This window comes from Asparagus officinalis, chromosome 10 (assembly GCF_001876935.1).
Source record: "Asparagus officinalis chromosome 10, Aspof.V1, whole genome shotgun sequence".
Lineage (NCBI taxonomy): Eukaryota > Viridiplantae > Streptophyta > Magnoliopsida > Asparagales > Asparagaceae > Asparagus > Asparagus officinalis.
The window spans coordinates 31,465,357-31,487,482 of record NC_033803.1 but is presented as its reverse complement, the minus strand read 5'-3'; the positions used below and the strand labels follow the sequence as shown (position 1 = coordinate 31,487,482).

General features: G+C 35.9%; 1 protein-coding gene across 3 annotated transcripts; it reads right to left on the bottom strand.

Moving 5' to 3' along the window:
• LOC109825817 lies at window positions 12,269-22,120 on the bottom strand. Of its 3 annotated transcripts, none has more exons than XM_020392726.1 (3): window positions 21,708-22,120; window positions 20,076-20,247; window positions 12,269-13,105 (listed from the first exon to the last, which is right to left on the bottom strand). In XM_020392726.1, the coding sequence occupies exons 1-3, from the start codon at window positions 21,894-21,896 to the stop codon at window positions 12,630-12,632; spliced, it is 837 nt and encodes a 278-aa protein (XP_020248315.1). In that variant the 5' UTR covers window positions 21,897-22,120; the 3' UTR covers window positions 12,269-12,629. The 3 variants fall into 3 exon arrangements, with proteins under 3 accessions (XP_020248315.1, XP_020248316.1, XP_020248317.1); XM_020392727.1 differs by having other exon boundaries at window positions 20,076-20,244; XM_020392728.1 differs by lacking the exon at window positions 12,269-13,105 and adding an exon at window positions 13,120-18,154.

Here is a 22,126-nt window from a genome sequence, read left to right as displayed (position 1 = left end):
CTTTATAACTCCTAGTGACAACTTCTCCCATCGTTCTCTATAAATAGACACCCCTCTTTTCATTCAAAAATGAGACGGAAAATATATAGAGAAAAGGCTGCAAGAAATTAGAAAGAGTGACTTAAAGTGTGAAGGAGACGATGACAAGATTCTCTACATTTTTATGGGAGGAGGCCTCCAGAACTGTTATAACATCAAATAATCTAATTGTTAAGTCTTCTCTTGGAATCGACATGTATCCCATATTAGCATTAATCTTACGCTTGCCAGGGGTGACTCGGGTAACCTGGACACTCGATTCTTCCTGAGCCAAGCCAATTCAAGACCAGCTCTCTCTCGACGTTATTGTAGGCAATAAAAATTGCCTTTACATAAAAGAGCTCAAACCTCACCTATTTGAGTTCGCCTGCGTGCTCAGCTCGCCTGCATTCAAGAGGTCAAGCAAACGCTCACCTGTTTGCTTGACTTACCAGCACAAGTCAAGCTCCCCTGAGGCCAAGCCATGCTCGCATGTTTGTTTGGCTCGCATGCACGAGCCAAACCTCACCTACTTGTTTGGCTCGCCTACACGTGCTAAACCTCACCAACCTTGCATGTTTGCTTGACTCGTCAGCACGAGTCAAGCTCGCCTGATGATCGAGCTTGCTAGTACGAGCTCAACCTTACCTGAACCCCTTGCTCATCCGCAGGAGTCAAGCCCTCCTGTAGTGAGTTTGCCTGCACGAACTCAGCTTGTCAATGAACTCTAGCTCACACGCTCGAGGGGCCTGCCAGCCGACCCCGCCTGTTCGCCAAGCTCGCCTACAAGCTCGCTTGAACGTTCAAGCAGCTCTCAATCCTGCCTGAACAGTGCAAGCGGCTGCTTGCTTGTGGGAGTGGGCCCACCCACTTCCTACATCTTGGGTAATGAGGCATGCCTCCTATACCCCCTATAGTGGTCACATCCCATAGCTATAGGGGGAGTATGCTACTCCTTACTCCTATTAGTGGTCACATCTCACAAATCAAGGGATGGTCCACGCCATCCCTTGCCTATTTATAGGACCCCTTTGTCAATGCGAAAAGGGGGAGTTCAGCTAGCAATTAGGTGGAGAAGCTTGACATTTTCAAGACTCTTCAACTAGAGGCTGAATCATTTGGAGAATTTCTCTTAAGGCTCTTGGCTTCTTCTTTTTGGAGACTAGCTAATTGGCTCCCTCATGGCTCTTCAAACACAAGTGTTTATTGGCTTGCTTAGTAGAACCTTCCTAGCTCTTTGCTTGGATTGTTAAAGTAGACTCAATCTGAACTCTCAGATTTGAGACTCATTAGCTCTCTGCAAACTCTTGCATTGTAGCCCTATCAAAGCTTTCGGCCTTGATACTCATCAAGCTCGGGTATAATTGAACTCAATCACACAAGAGCTTCTACTGTGTATTGAAGCTCAACTGCAATTTCGATCAGATCGTCCAAGGGAAGCAAACTCGACGCAAGCATTCGAGGGATGCATCCTATCGCTACCGAAGAACCCACGTTAAATAAGAAGAGCATTCTTTTCCCTTCTATTGTAATCTCTTTGATTCTGGATTTGTAAGAGGAGTTTTCAACTGTTCGTATCGGTCCGGACCACGCTTTCGTCGTCAACATGAATGCTCCTCTCTCTAAGAGAGCCCAACGGCGGCGACGACAAGCTTTCGTCCGCCAAGAAACACAAGTCTTCACTTACTATGATGGCTTGACTTACTATTCAAACCTGAGAAGAGACAAACAGGAATGTAAATTTCCTAGTTTTAGCGGACCACGTTCAGGCGAGCCACCCATTCAGGCGGGCTTCGTTTTGTTCATGAAGTTCCTAAAACTGGCGATCTTGATGTTTCAGAAGAACCTCACTCCAACAGCCAAGTTTCCCATTTGGGAGAACTTAGCAAGACATGTTTGAGTTTAGAAAACTTCTCAATTGATAACAAGAGATGGAGGGAGGATAGTTAGAAGCTCAAACTTTAATAGATAATCTCCTCAAGCTCTTGTGGAATTGATTCACAAAACCGAAATACTCAAATGCTTAAAAGCTTCTTAAAACAAACTTAAACAAACACTAAACAAGTTTAAACCCTTGTTAAACTGAATAAACACATGAGCGGTCGACCGGTGCGGTCGACCGAAATCTGATACTACAGAAAAACAGGTTTTTTTAAAAGCTGATTTTTGAGACTTTGGAAAATTGTTAAAAATAACAAATGAAGTCCAAAAATAATAAAACTTTGGAAAATGTATATAAACATGTAAATGAACATGTTACAAAAAGAATTTTCCAAATTGCATTTCCCATTTGTGAAAAATCATCATTTTGCAAAAATAGTCTAAAACACGAAAATGTAAACATGTGAATTTTGACATTTAGGCTAAACCATGTTTTGAAACTTTACACAATGATTATATAGACTTAATAAAATATGTATAAGATTATTGTTCAGTCCGAAAACTAAGAATACAAAATTTTCACAAAATTGCATATTCTATGCAATGTTTTCAAAAACACAATAGTAAATATGAAATATGTGATTTCATATTTATAAACATGAAAACCCAAAACCATGCATGTATATAAATATATATAACTATATATATGCATAAAAACCAAAACTTATGTATATCTATATAACTATATAGATATATGATGAAACCAATAAATGTGTAAGTATAGATATTGAGCTTAGAGTATTAAACACACATAATATAAACCTATACTAAATATACCCAAGCTTGATGAAGGTCTTCAATGAGCATGACTTGGTAAACTTTGCAGAAGAAGCTTGTAATTGGATCTTTAACTTGAATTGACGTTGCTTCACTTCACAATTCCGCTAACATCTATTTGATATGATCGTTAAAGCTCGATTCCATCCATCCTCCAACTCGTTGTTTGCCTAGAAAAAATACAAAAACACAAACACTAGACAAACAACATTAGAAGTAAATTATTTGTTAAACATCATCAAAACAAGAAGGCCAACAATCTCCCCCTTTTTGATGATGACAAACAATTTACAAAAAGGATATATGCATGAAAGGAAATGAATATACAAAGTATAATATATCATGCATATAAGCAAGAAATGATATACTCACAATATTTTTCCCCTTTTGACAACATCAAAAAGGGAAAAACACCAAGAATGAAGAGAGCGAAAGCTCCCCCTACCTATAAGCATAGGTGAGTATAACACATAGAAAGATATAGGGATTGCTCCCCCTATCAAAATGCCATATAGAAAATATATGTAATAAAGATCAAGGCAAAACATGTGAGCAAGTATACATGAATATGCTAAATATCACTCACATACAAAAAGACAATGAGAACACATATGAGTATATCAAAGTGAAAAATAGTGTCTCATAACAACAAGCATAAAAACCATTTGTAAAGGTAGATTTATGAAATCAAAAGAAGAGAAACATGAGAATCATATAAAAAGTTTTCAAATGAAAACAAATTAACTAATGAAATCATAAATCACAAGTAAATCATATAAGAACATAAAACCAAATCATCATTGATTTTAAAAATCAAGAGAGGCAACCATATCTAGCTCTTGAGCTAATAATAATCAATATAAATATTTTTAGCACCCGGTAACAATGTTTGGGAATAAACACCCAATAATTCCGGAGGGTTATATAAACATAGTCCTCTCATCAAAACAAAAATAATAATCATGAAAACAAAAGATTTGATACAAGAAAATATGTTTTCATAATCAAAAGATTTTAAAGCATAATTTTCAAAACCAAGACAAAGAAAGATAAAAACATTAAAATTCTTGGTTTAAAAATCAAATTTGTTTAGGTTCCCAAGAACTCTTGGTACCAAACGATTTAGGGACATGACTCCTATCATTTAAGCTCAAAGCCCTTGGGTTATGAACCAATTTGGGCGCATTTAGTGCATAGGTCCGGTCATAGCAATAATTATGCAAATGACCCATTCGATTACAATAAGTGCAATGAAGAGGACGCATTTGGTTATGTTGACCATGTGGATGTGCACGAGGAACATTTGCAATATCAAAACAAAATTTAGCAAGATGTCCAAACCTACCACAAACATGACATTTAAAAACATGTGGTCTATGAAAAACATTTGGCAATCTAGAATTCTTTTTCATGTCAAAGCAAAACTTTGCCAAATGGCCAAACCGACCACATAGATCACATTTATACACATTAGCATGCTTATGATGAGAAATAGATGCATGTGCATGTGTGTGTACATGTGATGAAGAAACTTGATGAGATGCACAAGTAGGATTAATATTCTTATGTTTTTGTGCATCATAGCAAAATTTAGCTAAATGGCCTTTACGACCACAAATGGAGCACTTGTAAACTTTGCTATACAAGTGTGCATAGTGTGTAGGTGATTTTTTAGCACTAGACTTAGCACACTTGCCCATAAGTTTCTTATGGTTATCATTGCATGTTTTTAAAGTTGAATCTAAAGATGAAATGCATTTTTTTATAAGATTCAAGTCTTTATTTTTAGGCACATATGCACTTTTAGAAGTAGAACATAAATAGTTAATTATAAAAGAAGCAGTATCATTTTGTATGTTCTTTACTTCTAACATGGCATTATCTTTTTCATGAGTTAACTTGGCAAAGTTTGAAAGCAAAGAATCATGATCCGATTTTAATTTTTTATTGTTTTCTTTAAGGATCATATTTTCATTAGAAATAATATCAAACTTAGAAGTTAAAGACTCATGATAGGATTTTAAATTTTCATGCTTGCTTTGTAAATTAATGAAATTATTTTGCAATTTGTTAAAGACATGCAATAATTTTTCACTAGCACAAGCAAGTTCATCATTAGGTAAATCATTAATAGATTCGAACTTGCAAACCTCACTAGGGCTATCGCCTAGTGCTCGTGTGCATGAAGCTCCTTTAGAACTTAAAGCGGGATCCTCCAAAGCTTGTCGGATCGCCTCCAAGTCTCCTTGATGTGCTTCTATAAATTTCCAATGTTTGTAAGCACTATCAAAATGAACAAACTTGTTAGACATAGATGAATTAAAAGCATTTAGTAAATATTCTAACAAAATATTATTCATTGTAACATTCGATGATCATTTTTATTCCACTTAGATTTCTCCGAAGTGAGCACAATGTAAGCATCATCTATAATTTTCCATAAATCAAAGTGTTTAGATTGAACAAAAAGTTTAAATCTAACACACCATTGGGCATAGGGGAAATTATCTAATCTAGGAGTAATGAATCTAAAACACCATTGAGCATAGGGGAAAGCATTGAATTTAGGAGCAACACTAGAATCATAGCCTAAACAAGATGCATCATTCATATCCATAATTTGTAAAAATATGCAAGCAAGATACAAATACAATCAAAACAAGATTAGCACAAAAATATAACTTGGATCTTTAACTCAAGGCGATTAGACCTTAAATCAAAGAGCACCAAGCTCTGATACCAATTGTTAGACCCTAGAGGGGGGGTGATTAGGGTCTTATGCTAATCTAATCCGATTAAATGCCAATTAAAATTACTTAACAAATATATTCTTGCAAGATAGATATACAAAGAGTTATGTGCAAGAATATGCAATATACATAATGTGATATATCCTAAATGATAGAACTATGTGCAAGGATATATAAACAACACAAGGGTAAATAATCTAAACAAGATAGTGGATGAAATAAATGAGCAATGCACAATTGGCGATATAAGATAAATGCAAAAATAAATACGCCAAAGACAAACTCAAACAAGCAATATGTCACGGAGTTCGGACCTTCCGTCCTACGTCTCTCTCCCCACTCCCGGGGAGAAATCCACTATCACAACCGGGTTTTCTACGTTCACCCGAATAACATTTACACCTCACACTCGGTTTTCTAGCTAACCGAAAACTTTACAATCAACACTCTTGCAATCACACTCTACACCCTCACAAGTGTTGGACCTAGCCGTATCTCCCTCAAGTGCTCGGTTACATCCTCTCCCTAGGCTCGTCAACCGACGTCACTCCTCTTGGAACGATCCCCGACTCTCACCACACACTCTTCTCGGTGTACAAGTGTATTACAAAGTGATTCTCACGATTAGGCACAAAATAACAAGTGATTGTTCTCCAATATGAATGAGAACACAATGAAAGCTCACACTGAAAGTTACAATTCTCACCAACCCAAATATATTATGAATGCAAATACAATAAGCTCAAGTGGCTGTGTGTAAACAATGAGTGAAATCAAAATCAAACTAAACTCAAATATAAAATCTAGCTTAAGAACAATGATAATCAAATAAGTATATAAATGTAAAGCTAGAGTTTGAGTTTAGAAAACTTCTCAATTGATAACAAGAGATGGAGGGAGGATAGTTAGAAGCTCAAACTTCAATAGATAATCTCCTCAAGCTCTTGTGGAATTTGATTCACAAAATCGAAACACTCAAATGCTTAAAAGCTTATAAACACACTTTAAACAAACTTAAACCCTGCTTTAAAAACTTCTGGAGTTACTTGAAAGAACAACAATGAGGTATTTATACCCACTCAAAATCTCGCCAAAAACCCTAAACAAAATGACAAAAACAGCCCCAGCAACGGCTAACAAAAATAGCCGTTGTAATAGAGAACTAACAGAGCGCGCGGTCGACAAAATATTCTCGGTCGACCGCGAACCAGATCTCAAACTGAGAAAAACAAGCAGGAACTTCGTCGCGTCGACCGGTGCGGTCGACGCATGGAAATTTCAAGCTCATCGGTCGACCGGACCGGTCGACCGACAGACTCTCTGTCGCCCAATGCCGAAAAACCAAACGAGCGGTCGACCGGGTCGGTCGACCGAAATCTGACACAGCTGAAAACCAGGTTTTAAAACATATTTTTTGACTTTTGGAAATTTGTTAAAAATAACAAATGAAGTCCAAAAATAATAAAACTTTGGGAAATATATATAAACATGTAAATGAACATGTTACAAAAAGAATTTTTCAAATTACATTTTCCATTTGTGAAAAATCATCATTTTGCAAAAATAGTCCAAAACACGAAAATGTAAACATGTGAATTTTGACATTTAGGCTAAACCATGTTTTAAAACTTTGCACAATGATTATATAGATTTAATAAAATATGTATAAGATTATTGTTAAGTCCGAAAACTAAGAATAAAAAATTTTCACAAAATTGTATATTCTATGCAATATTTTCAAAAACACAATAGTAAATATGAAATATGTGATTTCATATTTATAAACATGAAAACCCAAAACCATGCATGTATATAAATATATATAACTATATATATGCATAGAAACCAAAACTTATGTATATCTATATAACTATATAGATATACGAAGAAACCAATAAATGTGTGTGTATAGATATTGAGCTTAGAGTATTAAACACACATAATATAAACCTATACTAAATATACCCAAGCTTGATGAAGGTCTTCAATAAGCATGACTTGGTAAACTTTGCGGAAGAAGCTTGTAATTGGATCTTTAACTTGAATTGACGTTGCTTCACTCCACAATTCCGCCAACCTCCATTTGATATGATCGTTAAGGCTCGATTCCATCCATCCTCCAACTCGTTGTTTGCCTAGAAAAAATATGAAAACACAAACACTAGACAAACAACATTAGAAGTAAATTGTTTGTTAAACATCATCAAAACAAGAAGGCTAACAGAAACTTGATGGGATGCAAAAGGAGCAATATGATTATTAATTGTAGGTGTTTGTGCATCGTAGCAAAATTTGGCAATATGGCCTTTTCGGCCGCAAATAGAACACTTATAAACTTTGTCATACATGTGTGCATAGTGAGTGTTTGACTTGTAAGAATAAACACGTGACTTTGCACACAAGTCCATAAGTTTCTTATTGTTATCAATGCATGTTTTAAGGGTTGAATCTAAAGATAATATGCGGTCCTTAACATGATTCGACTCATTTACTTCAAAAAAATTGTATCAAACTTAGATGCTAATAACTCATGATCGGATTTTAATTCAACATGCTTATTTTTTTAATTCTATAAAATTATGTTGTAACTTCTTATAATTATGCATTAATAATTCATATCCACAGGTGAGTTCATCAATAGTAAGATCATCATCATTACCGGACTCGCATACCTCACTAGGGCTGTCGTCTAGTGGCCGTGTACATGATGCTCCAATTAAACTTGAAGAGGAAGCCGCCAAAGCTCGTCGGATCGCCTCCAAGTTTCCTTGATGTGCTTCTATGAATTTTCACAATGTGTAAGCATTATCAAATAAATCAAGCTTGTTAGAAAATGATGAGTCAAAAGCATTAAGTAAAAATTCTAACAAAAGCTTATTCATTGTAAACATTTTATTATCATGTTTGCTCCACTTAGATTTCTCCAACGTAGGCACAATATAAGCACAATCAATAATTTCTCATAAATTGAAGTATCTAGATCTAACAAAGAGTTTAAATCTAACACACCATTGAGCATAGAAAAAATTATCTATTCTAGGAGCAATATTAATGGCATAACCTAAGCTAGGTGCACCATGCATATCCATGATATATTTATGCAAGCAAGATACAATCAAAACAAGATTAGCAATATAGGAAAACTTGGATCTTTGACTCAAGGCTAAGCAATTAATCAAGAGCATCAATCTCTGATACCAAATGAAATTACCCTAGAAGGAGTAAATAGGGTAATGTGCTAATCTAATCTAATTTAATGATAATTAAAAAACTTATTAACAAATATCCTAGCAAGTTTGATATTCAACAACTTATATGTGCAAGGATATATAATTAACACAAGGGTGAAATAGACATGAAACAATATAAACAAGATAGTGGGCAAATAACCAATGCAAAAAGGGTGAAATAGACATGAAACAATATAAACAAGATAGTGGGCAAATAACCAATGCAAACACAAGAAAATAATCACGGAGTTCGGTCGAAACAATATAAACAAGATAGTGGGCAAATAACCAATGCAAACACAAGAAAATAATCACGGAGTTCGGTCCTTCCAACCTACATCTCCCCTCCCCACTCTTGAGGAGAACTTCACTATCTCAACCGGTTTTCAACGCTAACCGAAAATGTTTACACCTCACAATCTCGATTTTCTAGCTCACCGAAAACTTTCACAGTCTCTCAGAATGCAACCACCCTCTACACTCTCTAAGTGTTGGCCTAGCCTATGTCGCCTTCCTCAAGTGCTCAGATTTACAACCTCTCCCTAGGCTTTACTACCGATGCTACTCCTCTTGGAATCGACCCCGTCTCTCACCACACACTCCTCTCGGTGTACAAGTGTATTATAAAGTGTAACTCGCAATAAGCACAATAACAAATGGTTTGTTCTCTAATACAATATAAGAACTAAGTGTAAGCTCACTCAATCACACCCACAACCCAAATTACACAATGTGTGATAACACTATAAGCTCAATGGTTGTGTATGAAACAATAAACAATAACAAAACTAAACTCAATTGTAAATCTAGCTTAGTGAAAAGATAAATAATAAATATAAATATGTAAAACTAGAATTAAGTTTAGTAAAACTACTCTAAGATGACAAGAGTAAGAGAGATGAGAGATTGAAGCTCAAACCCCAAAGATGATCTCTTCTTCATCTTGTGAAAATCTCTTCATAAACAAAACTTGTAAACACACTAAACAAACTTTAAAAGCCCTTGTAAACTTGTTCAAAACTTTTCTTAGTAGTTAGAAATAGTTATAGCAAAGGGGGTATATATAAGGTCACAAGACAAACCCCAAAACCAAGCAAAAAGATAAAAAAACCAAAAATTCAGCATTCTGGAAAACCAACCATTACAGTGTTATGAGTCGACTCGTACTATTCATGAGTCGGCTCATAAACTAGCTGTTACAGGCTGCACAACAGTTATGGGTTGACTCATAAATTCATGAGCCAACTCATGCTCATGGGTCAACTAGCTACAATTACGAGTCGACTCATCAGACTAAAAATGCTAACCGCATAACACTTCTTGAGTCGACTCACTACAGTTATGAGTCGACTCATCAGACTAAAAATGCTAACTACACAACACTTTTATGAGTCGACTTGCTACAGTTATGAGTCGACTCATAACATGCACACAGCCTGATATGAACAGTAAAAATTAACTTTAAACTTTATTTAAAAATATCAAATAAATTCCAAAAAATATAAACCTTTGAGAAATATTTATAAATGTGATAATGAACATGTTACAAAAAAAATTCAATTTTTACTTCCTAATTATGAAAAAACTCATCATTTTGCAAAATAGTCCAAAAACATGAAAACTTAACAACACATGTTTTTGACAAACAAACTTGCATATTCATTTTGAATGGACTAATGGATTTAGGAAAAGATATAAAATGGTGTAAGTAAGTCTTTAATCCATGAACACATACTTTTGCAAATAAACATGATTTCATAAATTTGTTAAAGTTTGATTTTAATGAAATCATTGTAAGCATGTATAAACATGAAACAATTTGTGTAAATATAACTATATCTATTTGTTTCATATTTATATGGATGAACACATTATTTTATAATAAAATCAATAAATAGGAAACTAGTAAATATGTATATGTATATAACTATTAGTTTCATATTTTTACGATTTAAACTTGAAAACGAAAACAATGAAAACGAAAGTAATGTGTGTGTATAGTTTGAGCTCTAAGTATTAACACACAAAGTATAAACACCTACACTAATATAGCAAGCTATAGGTCTTTAATAAGCTTGTTATGGTTTGCAGATAAAGCTTGAACTTAAATCTTTGACTTGAATTGTATTGGCTTCATTCCGATTTCGCCAATCTCCTTTAGATATGATCGTTAAGCTCGATTCCATCCAACCTCCAACATCGATGTTTGTTTATAATACCTAATAACCAAATACAAACACTTGACAAACAAAGTTGTAATTGTTTATGATCGTTAAGCTCGATTCCATCCTACCTCCAACATCGATGTTTGTCTAGAATACATAATAAACAAATACAAACACTAGACAAACAAAGTTAGGGATTGTTTGTAAATCATCATCAAAACAAATGTACTAACATCAACTAGGTATATATATGGTCTCAGTGAAACTTGAGAGAGGGACGGGAGGAAGCCCCCACGGGGGCCACGGGTATGCAACTTCTACATGCTTAAAATTGTTTTCAGTTCATTTATATCTTTTCCACTCAAGCTCAAATACTGACTCCATCAACGAAGGAATCACAAAAGAACCCAACTTTGGTCCTCTAACTAGTGTTATTGTGCAACTCTCTTATACAAACAGGGGGTCGTTCTTCAAGAGAGATGAGGGAACCCACATCACCATCCCCTTACTAAACTCAGGATTACCAGCTAATCTCATCCATGTTTGATAGCTGACATCAACAAGAACATATTCTATAGACTCAAGTCTCATCTCCTCCTCTTTTTCCTTAAATTTTATAATATTCTAGAAAGATAATGAAATCAATATTTTTCTATATATTACTTTTAATGTTCATTTAATTTTTTTTTTCTACTGATCCGGGGTTTCTTTTAATAAGAGTAATTAACCAGAAGAAATAAATTTCTAGAAACATACAACCCACCCTTTACCAATCAAAGTGATATTAATAAACATACACAAACACCCCACACACACACACACATAAAGAGTAAATATTTAAAGATTACTCTATTTTCCTTGAGATTGGTCAATAAGAGATTAATCCATCTAAATATAATTTTTTCTCTGATGAATACTAGAACTACTTTAAATTTTTGGGTTAATTACCTATTAGTTCCTTAAATCATTTCTAATTGCCAAATAGTCCCTCAAATCTCATTAGTTGCTTGTTAGTCCCTTAATTCTTTGGTTTTCTTGCAATATGGTACTTCTGTTAGAAAAAAATCCTCTAACTCTAGTTGAGTTAATGTTTAACCTGACAACTCAAGTTACCTTATTGCCCCTCGGGTATACATTTCTCTTGCAAGTTTTGGGTTTAGACTGAAGCTAGCCATGAGAATGACCTGGATTTTGGGTTTGGGGGAAGCATGAGACCATTGGTGAAGAAAGAATGTGTATTTGAGTTAGTATAGGCGGGGTATAATGAGTATTTTATCTAATTCCATCACATTTAACAGTCATTAGTAACACCACCTAAGGACGGATTAGCATGAACGCTGAAGATTTAATGGACTAATAAGCAAATAATAAGATTTGAGGGACTACGTGGCAATTAAAGACGATATAAGGGACCAATATGCAATTAACCCTAAATTTTTTTTAAAAGTATTCATCAGACATTCTGATGCTTACAGCAAATATGCTTCGGCCTAAACCGTCCAATCTCGTCTCCAGTGCAAGCTAGTAGCCGTCTCCGACCGCTTTCCCATTTTAAAATTATATTTGATCTCTGATCCTCATGCACCCGACAATCACCAGAGAATATTGCAATAAGCAAATACTGAAATTGCTAAAAAGCACCTCTTCCCAAAACCGGATGCAAGATCATTAATCACTCCCTCCAACGATTATATACCCTCGCCGACACATTTACATGAAGGTCCTCCTACAGTATCATAATTAACTAGCTAAACTGTGTTGGCAAGCTCAAGCACGAGCTCATGCAGCAGCGATCCGAACACTATTGACTCCACGTCAGCAGCCACGTCGTCCTTCCCGTCCTCGCATCGCCTCCACCTTGCGTTCCTCTCCATCTCGCTCAGGTGTACCTTACCGTGTTCCTCCGCCTTCAAGCATCCTACGTCGTTGATCCAATTGCCAGCTGCTGATAAGAGCCGTTCAGTGTCCGTGCTTGCTGAGCCTGCGGACGATGATGGGGCTTCCGAGAAAAAGTCGACCAGTAACTTCTCGGCTTGTCGGTCCACCTCGAAATTAGATCTTAGCCGTTGGATTAGGTGCTTGGCGGTGATGTCCTTCGATGAGGCCACGTGGAGATCGTATTCATCATCGGATGATGAGAACCTGAGATCGAGGTCTAGTGGGTCCACTAGCTCAGCGAGGGTCTCGAACCGCCTGATTTTCTGTAGCAGCTCGTGCGTTGTTTCTGTATCCAGAAAATCAAATTTACTTAAAACCACATCATATATGGGAATTTTTATTATTATTTTATTTTATTTTATTTTTTGCGTCTACTCCCTACTATATTCCCTATCCTATTCTTAAAAGTTGTCATTATTTTGATAATTAGTTTGAGAGATGTAGAAACCTATGTCGCATGCACACGAGTAGCAAATTTTATTTTGGAACCTTTTAATTACCTTTACACGTTATAGTAAGAGTTGTTGGGACAAACTCAGGGCCCAATAGAACAGGGTCGCAGCAAATAGTAGAGCAAAAGTAGAGATAAAATGGTAAAGACACATATTTACGTAGTTCGGTACTTAATTGTCTACGTCCACACGCAAGGATAAAAGAATTTACTATGAGGAGAAAACTCTAGAGTTACAATCTCTTAACAAGGAGATACTCTCTCTATTTTTTTTTTCTCTCTCACTCTTCTACAAGAGAAGTTGTTTCTGGGATGAGTTTTTTCTTATGGATTTGGAGCTTATTTATAGTGTTTGGAAAAATACTATATATGCATAATAAAATATTAATATTTAACTATGTTGTGGGACCCCTTATTTTTGTTTTCTTTTCCTTTGTCAACAATTGTAGGCTCTTTCGGTGCTCTTTTGTTTTTGTCAAAAGAGTTGGCTGATTGACAATCAACATCCTAAACACACTGTTCTCCCAACTCACAACATTGGGGCATGCAATCGGTGCGAATGAACTTGCAGAACTTCTACTTCAGAGTCTACCTGACTCATATGATCAACTCATCATCAACCTGACAAACAACGTCCTCACGGACAATCTAGTCTTCGACGATGTTACAGCCGCTGTTCTGGAGGAAGAAAATCGACGCAAGAACAAGGAAGACGGGTATGCAAGTTTGCAACAAGCGGAGGCTTTAACGGTGACGAGAGGAAGATCAATGGAACATGGCTCTAGTGGGAGTCATACCCATGGTAGATCAAAATCACGAAGTAAGAAGAATATCAAATGCTACAACTGTGGCAAAAGAGGGCACGTCAAATTGGAGTGTTGACACAATAAGAAGAGTAGAGATAAAAAATCTTCAGAGTCATCAACATCTCAAGGATGTGTTGTCAGCATATCAAACGATGGTGAATTCTATTCAGTGGAACAACCACTGTTGATGAAGGCAGAAAGATGTTTGCTGATGTCTGGCTTTTGGATTCAGCAGCCTCCTGGCACATGACCTTCCGGAGAGAATGGTTTCACAAATATGAACCTATCTCAGGAAGATCTGTATTCATAGGGAATGATCATGCCTTGGAGATTTCTGGTATTGGCACTATCAAAATCAAAATATTTGTACAATAGCACCATTCAAGATGTGTGACATGTGAAAGGCTTGAAGAAGAATTTATTGTCTTTGGGACAATTAGATGAGCTCGGGTGCAAGACTCATATAGAAAATGAGATCATAAAGATTGTTAGAGGGACGCTTGTGGTAATAAAAGGAGAAAAGATAGCTGTAAATCTATATATGCTCAAGGGAGAAACCATGTAGGAAGCTGATTCATGTGGCATCTCAAACTAGGCCACATGTCAGAACGAGGCTTGAAGATTCTCTCCGACCAGAAGCTGCTTCTTGGACTTAATTCGATAGCTCTTTCATTCTGCAAGCATTGTGTTATAAGTAAGCAGCATCGGCTGAAGTTCAACACATCAAGTTCTAGAAGCCAGGCTATTATGGAACTGGTTCATTCTGATGTATGGTAAGCACCAGTTACATCCTTGGGAGGAGCAAAGTATTTTGTGTCCTTTATTGATGACTACTCCAGAAGATGTTGGATGTATCCTATCAAGAAGAAGGCGGATGTGTTCTTAGTCTTTAAAACCTACAAAGCACGGGTCGAGCTTGAATCTGAGAAGAGGATCAAGTGCTTGAGGTCAGATAATAGAGGAGAATACACAGACGGTTAATTTCTAGCGTTCTGCAAGTATGAAGGTATCAAAAGACAATTCAGTATGGCTTATACTCCTTAACAAAATGGAGTGGTGGAGTGGATGAACAGAACTCTGTTAGAAAGAACAAGAGCTATGTTGACAACTGCAAATCTAGATGAAGTCTTTTGGGCGGAAGTAGTAAAAACCGCCTGTTATGTGATGAATCGATCTCCATCAACCGTAATACAGTTGAAGACGCCGATGGAGATGTGGATTGGCAAGCCAGCTGATTATTCTAACCTCCATATATTTGAAAGTCTAGTGTACGTAATGTACAATGTCCAACAAATTACAAAGCTGGATTCAAAATCCAGAAAATGCTTATTCTTAGGGTATGCTGATGGAGTAAAGGGATATCACCTGTGGGATCCCACTGCTGGCAAGGTTATCATCAGCATAGATGTTATCTTTATAGAGAACCAACTACAAAGTGAAGAGAAATAAAGCAGTTCGAGGAAGGACTCAGAGATTATAGCTGTTCAGGTAGAAGATAATCTGAATTCTTCTAAAGCAACACCGGAGCATGATGTACAAGAACTGGTCGAGTCCGATGCTCTAGAAATTCGAAGGTCAACTCGTGAGAGAAGACCACCGACTTGGCACTCAGAGTATATTACGGAGAGTAATGTTGCATACTATCTTCTAACGGAGGATGGAGAGTCATCAACTTTTCATGAAGCTATAAATGACATAGATGCATCTTTGTGGATGACAGTAATGTAGAAAAAAATTGAATCTCTCCATAAGAACAAGACTTGGGTACTTGTGTCACTACCACAAGGAAGAAAGGCCATTGAAAATAAATGAGTGTACAAGATCAAGTGAAATGGCGATGATCAAGTAGAGCGATATCGTGCTAGATTGGTGGTAAAAGGATATGCTCAAAAAGAATGTACCGAATTTAATGAAATATTTTTTCCTGTAGTTTGACTTATAGCAGTCCGAATAGTTCTTGCTATGAGCGCTATATTTGACTTACATCTAGAATGGCTAGATGTAAAAATAACAATTCTTCATAGAGATCTTGAAGAAAAAATTTACATGCTCCAACCAGGAGGTTTTGAAGAAAAAAGGAAAAGAGAACTTGGTTTGCAGATTGAATAAATCTATGTACGGTCTAAAGCAGACGCCGAGGTGTTGGTATAAGAGATTTGATTCATTCATCATGAGTTTTGGATACAACAGACTTAATTCAGACCCTTGTACATATTTTAAAAGGTTTGGTGAAAATAACTTTGTTATCTTATTGTTGCATGTTGACGACATGTTGGTTGCAAGTCCCAACAAAGATCGTATCAAAGAATTAAATGCTCATTTGGCTAGGGACTTTGAAATGAATGATTTAGGATCTGCAAACAAGATTCTAGGGATGTAAATTTACCAAGACAGAATTAATAGGAAGATTTGACTTTCTCAGAAGAATTACTTGAACAAAATCTTGCGACGCTTTAACATGTAAGATTGTAAGTCAATTTCTACCATATTTCCTATTAATTTTAAGTTATCCTCCAGTATGAGTCCTAGTAGTGAGGAAGAGAGGATGAAGATGTCTCGAGTACTGTATGCATCAGCAGTAATAAGCTTAATGTTCGTTATGATTTGTACAAGACCAGACATTACACAAACAGTGGGAGTAATTAGTCGATACATGACAAATTCTGATAAAGACTATTGAAATGTTGTAAAGAGGATCCTAAGATACATTAAGGGAACCTCAATCGTTGTATTATGTTATGAGGGATCTGATTTTATTGTCAGTGGATATGTTGATTCTGATTATACAGGTGATCGTGATAATAGCAAATTAACCACAGGCTATGTGTTTGCACTTGCTGGCGGAGCTGTAAGTTGGGTTTTAAAACTACAGTCAGTTGTGGCTACTTCAACAACAGAAGCAGGATAGGTAGCAGCTATACAAGCTAGTAAAGAAGCGATGTGGTTGAAGATGGTGCTGGAGGAACTAGGCCATAAACAAAAGAAAATATCTCTATTTTGTGACAGTCAGAGTACTTTATATTTGGTAAGAAATCCAGCCTTTCATTCAAAGACCAAACACATTCGAGTTCAGTACCATTTCGTTCATGAGAAAGTGGAAGAAGGAACAGTGGATATGTAGAAAATTCACACCAAAGATAACCTAGCAGATTTTTTGAAAGCAGTCAATACAGACAAATTCATTTAGTGTAGATCCTCCTATAGTCTGTCGGAGACGTAAGAAACATAAAGATGACAAGATAGAAAGAATGGTGTGAGTATATGATTGATTCTTAATCAAATCTTTAAGTTGGAGATTGCCAATCAGCCGACCCTTTAGACAAAAACAAAAGAACACCGAAAGAGCCTACAATTGTTGACAAAGGAAAAAAACAATAATGACGGGCCCCACAACATAGTAAAATATTAATATTTTATTATGCATAGTATTTTTCCAAATACTATAAATAGACTCCAAATCCTTAAGAAAAAAACTCATCTCAGAAACAACTTCTCTTGTAGAAGAGTGAGAGAGAAAAAAAAATAGAGAGAATCTCCTTGTTAAGAGAGATTGTAACTCCAGAGTTTTCTCATCATAGTAAATTCTTCTATCCTTGCCCGTGGACGTAGGCAATCAAGTGCCGAACCACGTAAATCTATGTGTCTATTATTTTATCTCTACTTTTACTCTACTATTGCTACGACCTTGCTCTATTGAGCCTCGGGTTTTTCCCAACATTGATATGGAAGGTCATCGATGTAGATTCCGCCATCCTCAGAGTGTAAAGTCTCCTTTTTAAGAAAATTTTGTTGTGCATGGATTTTGCCTCATATAGCTTTGTTAGAGTATCTCAGGTCTCATTTGCTGTCTTCTTCTCCTCCATGCTTGACAACACCATGTCTGCAAATGCCAGATGGAGATTTGCAATAGCATTTTCGTCCATCTCGTTCCACTTCTTATCATCTGTGATGTTGTCCGGCCTTGCACCGATGACCGCCAGACAATTATCTTTTCTCAAGATAGCCTTTATCTTTAACTTCCACAGTGAGAAATTACTCCCGTCGAATTTCTCGATCTTGAACTTTGCCGCCATTACTTCTACCACGAAGAGTAACTTCTTACTATCTCACGTAAACAGTAACTGTATTTATAAACATTAATCGTATCTATAAATAGTACCGTACTTGTGAATAGTACCATATTTTATGAACAGTCACGTGAATAGTACCCGTCACCTTCAAAGGGTAAATGATAGCATGTATTTTTTTCTCTTTCACTCTTTTATAAGAGAAGTTGTTTCTGGGATGGGTTTTTTCTTAAGAATTTAAAGCCTATTTATAGTGTTTGAAAAAAATACTATGTACAATAAAATATTAATATTTTATTATGTTGTGAGGCCCATAATTTTTGTTTTCTTTTCCTTTGTCAACAATTGTAGGCTATTTCGGTGCTTTTTTGTTTTTGTCAAAAGGGTCAGCTGATTGACAAAGAGTTATAGTAAACTTAAGCTGCAACAGACTACACTGACGTATTTAAACAGTGTGTAATGGTGTTACCTGTAAACTCCACGATTAGATTAAAATCCTACGGAATTTGTCCTGTGCTACCAATTATCCAATGATGTTCATAAACACCAATGAAACAAAATCTTAGATCAAACATTGATAGATTGTTTAACGAGAAACTACGGTTGCAGTTGAATTGAATTTGAAAAAAAAAAACATCTTCTCGTAACAAGTTCTCCATTGGGTGAAAGCAAAAGTTTAAAATAATTTAAACCCCTATTCTTGAAAAATCATAAAGTGAAGAACCTAGACCGTATATTTTTCAATAATTTTAATCAGAGGGCTATACGTTATTGTTTTTAACTTAAAAGCATAACCTTAAAAATCATTTTTCGTGCTATAGTAAAATGATATCCAAGCTATAGTAAAATTCTGAACTAGCACTACATAGTTTAAGAAACAGTAAAAATTTTACCATGAACACTGTTCATGCTAAACAAAATTTTGAAGATCAATAGCAACGTTCATTCTGCGGCAGTTTTCGGTTTAGGCTGCATATTATTATTTGATTGTTTCAAACTTGATAGTATAAAATTTTATCAATTTTCAAGTATGGTTATATTAGTATTTATTTATATCTTATTATTTAGTTTGTTTTAAACTTGGTAGAGTAATAAATACAATAAAATTAATGACGCGAAAGCAATCTTGATTGGATGCACAAAACAAACTCAGACTAGTCCTTACATATACAAGTGAAAGAGACTTCAATTGAAGTGGGTCCCTACCGAATAAAAACCCAATATCATGACAAAGGTGATCAGCTTGGTCTTATCTCCCATAAATTTGTAGTTATATTCCTACTTACAAACAACGCCAAAGAATAAGACCCGAGAGTAGATTCTGGCAGGGGGGTACCGGAACCGAAGTAAATTCGGATGTGTAAATAGTGGGCCCCAGTTCCAACTGTTGTACTGGGTTCGAGTTGCACGCATGATAATTGAGAAGAAAGATGACAGCTTAATTTGTTCTAGCTTCTTGGGACTTGTTAGGGGCCCCCACAAATGCCAGCTAGTATTTTTTTGTGGTGCGTGTCCAATCAAAAGAGGATTAATCCTAAATAAATGACGTAAGCTTGGAAAAAAGAATATTTCAAGTACTTTTGGGAACTCATGTGTCTACATATTTCAAGCTAAATTTTGAAAATATATTAATTTTTTACGAATTTATTGTATTTCTTATTTACTGCTGCAACTTAATGATATTTTGAGGAAAAACAGATTTATCACATCATCATGTTTTAGATTCAACTGTTAGGAGATGTCATTGGTGCATTCTATTTTCTATGTTGTATTTGATCTTTATTGCTTAATATATTTGTTAACACCCTTGTGTGATAAATCAATATGTTATATCATACTTATTTTACAATGTCAAAATTGCATCGGTAGTTATATCTCTTATGCGATGTGTAATTAACAATAATAAAAAAAAAATCGTTCAAAGGAACATACTTTCAATGTTTGCGAGATTTCGTTCAAATCCAAAAGTTCTAGCCTCCTCATCCTCACCCTCGTCATCTTCATATTGACAGGGGAAATCCATAATAGATACTGGACTTAGCTGCTCTTTCTCCTCCTCGGATACACATCCTTTGTATTCTACTCCTTGGTGCTCGCCTTCCTGCTTATTTGCAACAACAATAAGTTTCGTAAATTCAATTTACATATTATTACTATTTATTTACAACATAAATCATTTTGAAAAATTGTAAATTCACTTTTTCCCCCCTCTGAGCAAGCTCACAAGATTCACTAGTTTCACCTTTTCTAGAAAGGGAAAGTAAGCACGCGTGTTTAGCTTTTAGCTTTTCAGGCTTCGGAATAGGTTATACCAAATATTCTTAAAGGACTATAATTGTGTGATTGAGACTAAAATTATCAACACTTTAATATATTGGTAGGGGCCGCGCATATAATAATAAGGAAGCGTGGACGGTGATTAGTGGACCAAGTGGAAGCTATAGTAACTTATTTAAACTCTACGTAAAGTGTTTTCACTCCCTAAATCACCGACAACAGCTCGGCGGAATCCAAACAATAAAGCCACCTTTACGCTGGCCGACAAAAACAATAACAACAAAAGCCTTCAAAAAAATTCATATTTCGAGGTCCCTTCCCTACGGGCCGGGCGGGGGCACCCAGCCCTCTATCCCTAACTAATAGCCTTGTATTAAATAATCATGTTTAATGATTATTTAGTTATAGTTCATAATTATACTATGATAAATTTTGAGCAATACTACTGTTCCTAATTTTAATTCGGTTTTTCTATAGAGTGCCCATGGGCACTATAAGAGAAGAGAATGAAATAGAGAGAAATGAATAGCTCATGGGCCCTCCTGATTTGCATTAACTTCTGTACATAATTCATTTCTCTCTATCTCTCTCCTCTCTTATAGAGTGCTCATGAGCACTCTATAGAAAAACCGATTTTAATTTAATTAAAAAAAATATTTTATTTATCTTACGAGTCATATCAATTATAGTACAATGCAAATAGCAAAGATAAGCGTGACCCATGCATCGCCTATACTGGGGATAAGGACGCACCAACAACACCTAATTGACCATCCAAATTAAGGGACCACTTGAGCTTCCATTTAACAATTATTGACATCTCACCTAAATACGGAAACAACGAACAATAATTGGATGAATAAAGTGACCAATTTAAAAAGTTTATGATTTGCATAATCTTAAATATTAATTATTAAATAGATAATTATAATTAATTTCAATTAAAAAGAACAAAAAGAAGATCAAAAGAAAAATATATGATTGTAAGTTGAAAATTTGTATTCAAATATTTAAAAAGGGTAACCTGGGGAACGATGTGATTAGAAGAATGACCTTAGAATCTTCGTATGTATATGATTTTGTTTACGATGATTGAAGATATACGAGTTAACCTAACTGTTCAACTTTCGCTCATTGGATTTCTTTGTTGGATGTTAGTCAGACCTCAAGATATATCATCCGCATAATCAATAAGTAATCATGACATACGTCGGTCTCCAAAATCATCTATTAATTCATACATTATATATGCAACTAATCCTTAGTTAAAGGTAATATAAAGCTTACCATTGACGACGACAAAAGTGGGCTCTGGTTCTGACTCGGGCTTTTGTGTGATTTTTCACAGGGAAAACAATCTAACTCCCCACTCGACGATGACGACACAAAAGACTCCGACCCCTCCTCACCGTCATCGGAGCCTACTGCAGCTACTGACAACTGGCGACGGAAAACACAACGATCTCCGTTCACCATACAATTCAAAAGAATCCAACCTCACAATATCCTTAACCGTCGTCACCCTTCTCCCTTCCTTGTCTTTCCTCTTCCAAAACCTCTTGTTCAGTTTCCTCGAAATGCTCCTCATAAGTAAACCCTCTTCACTGGGCCTTGGGGATGATGAGAGAGGGAATTTTTTGACGGCGTTGATCAGTTTGCTGAAGGCGCCGCCGCCGGAGATGGAGGCGGAGCGGGGGAAGGAGGCG

Coding starts and splice junctions, on each gene's coding strand:
- LOC109825817 (XM_020392726.1), bottom strand. CDS start 21,896: ATGGTGAACGGAGATCGTTGTGTTTTCCGTCGCCAGTTGTCAGTAGCT. Junction 20,248..21,707: donor CACTTTTGTCGTCGTCAATG/GTAAGCTTTATA, acceptor GTTGCAAATAAG/CAGGAAGGCGAGCACCAAGG. Junction 13,106..20,075: donor AAATCTCGCAAACATTGAAA/GTATGTTCCTTT, acceptor TTCTGGATACAG/AAACAACGCACGAGCTGCTA.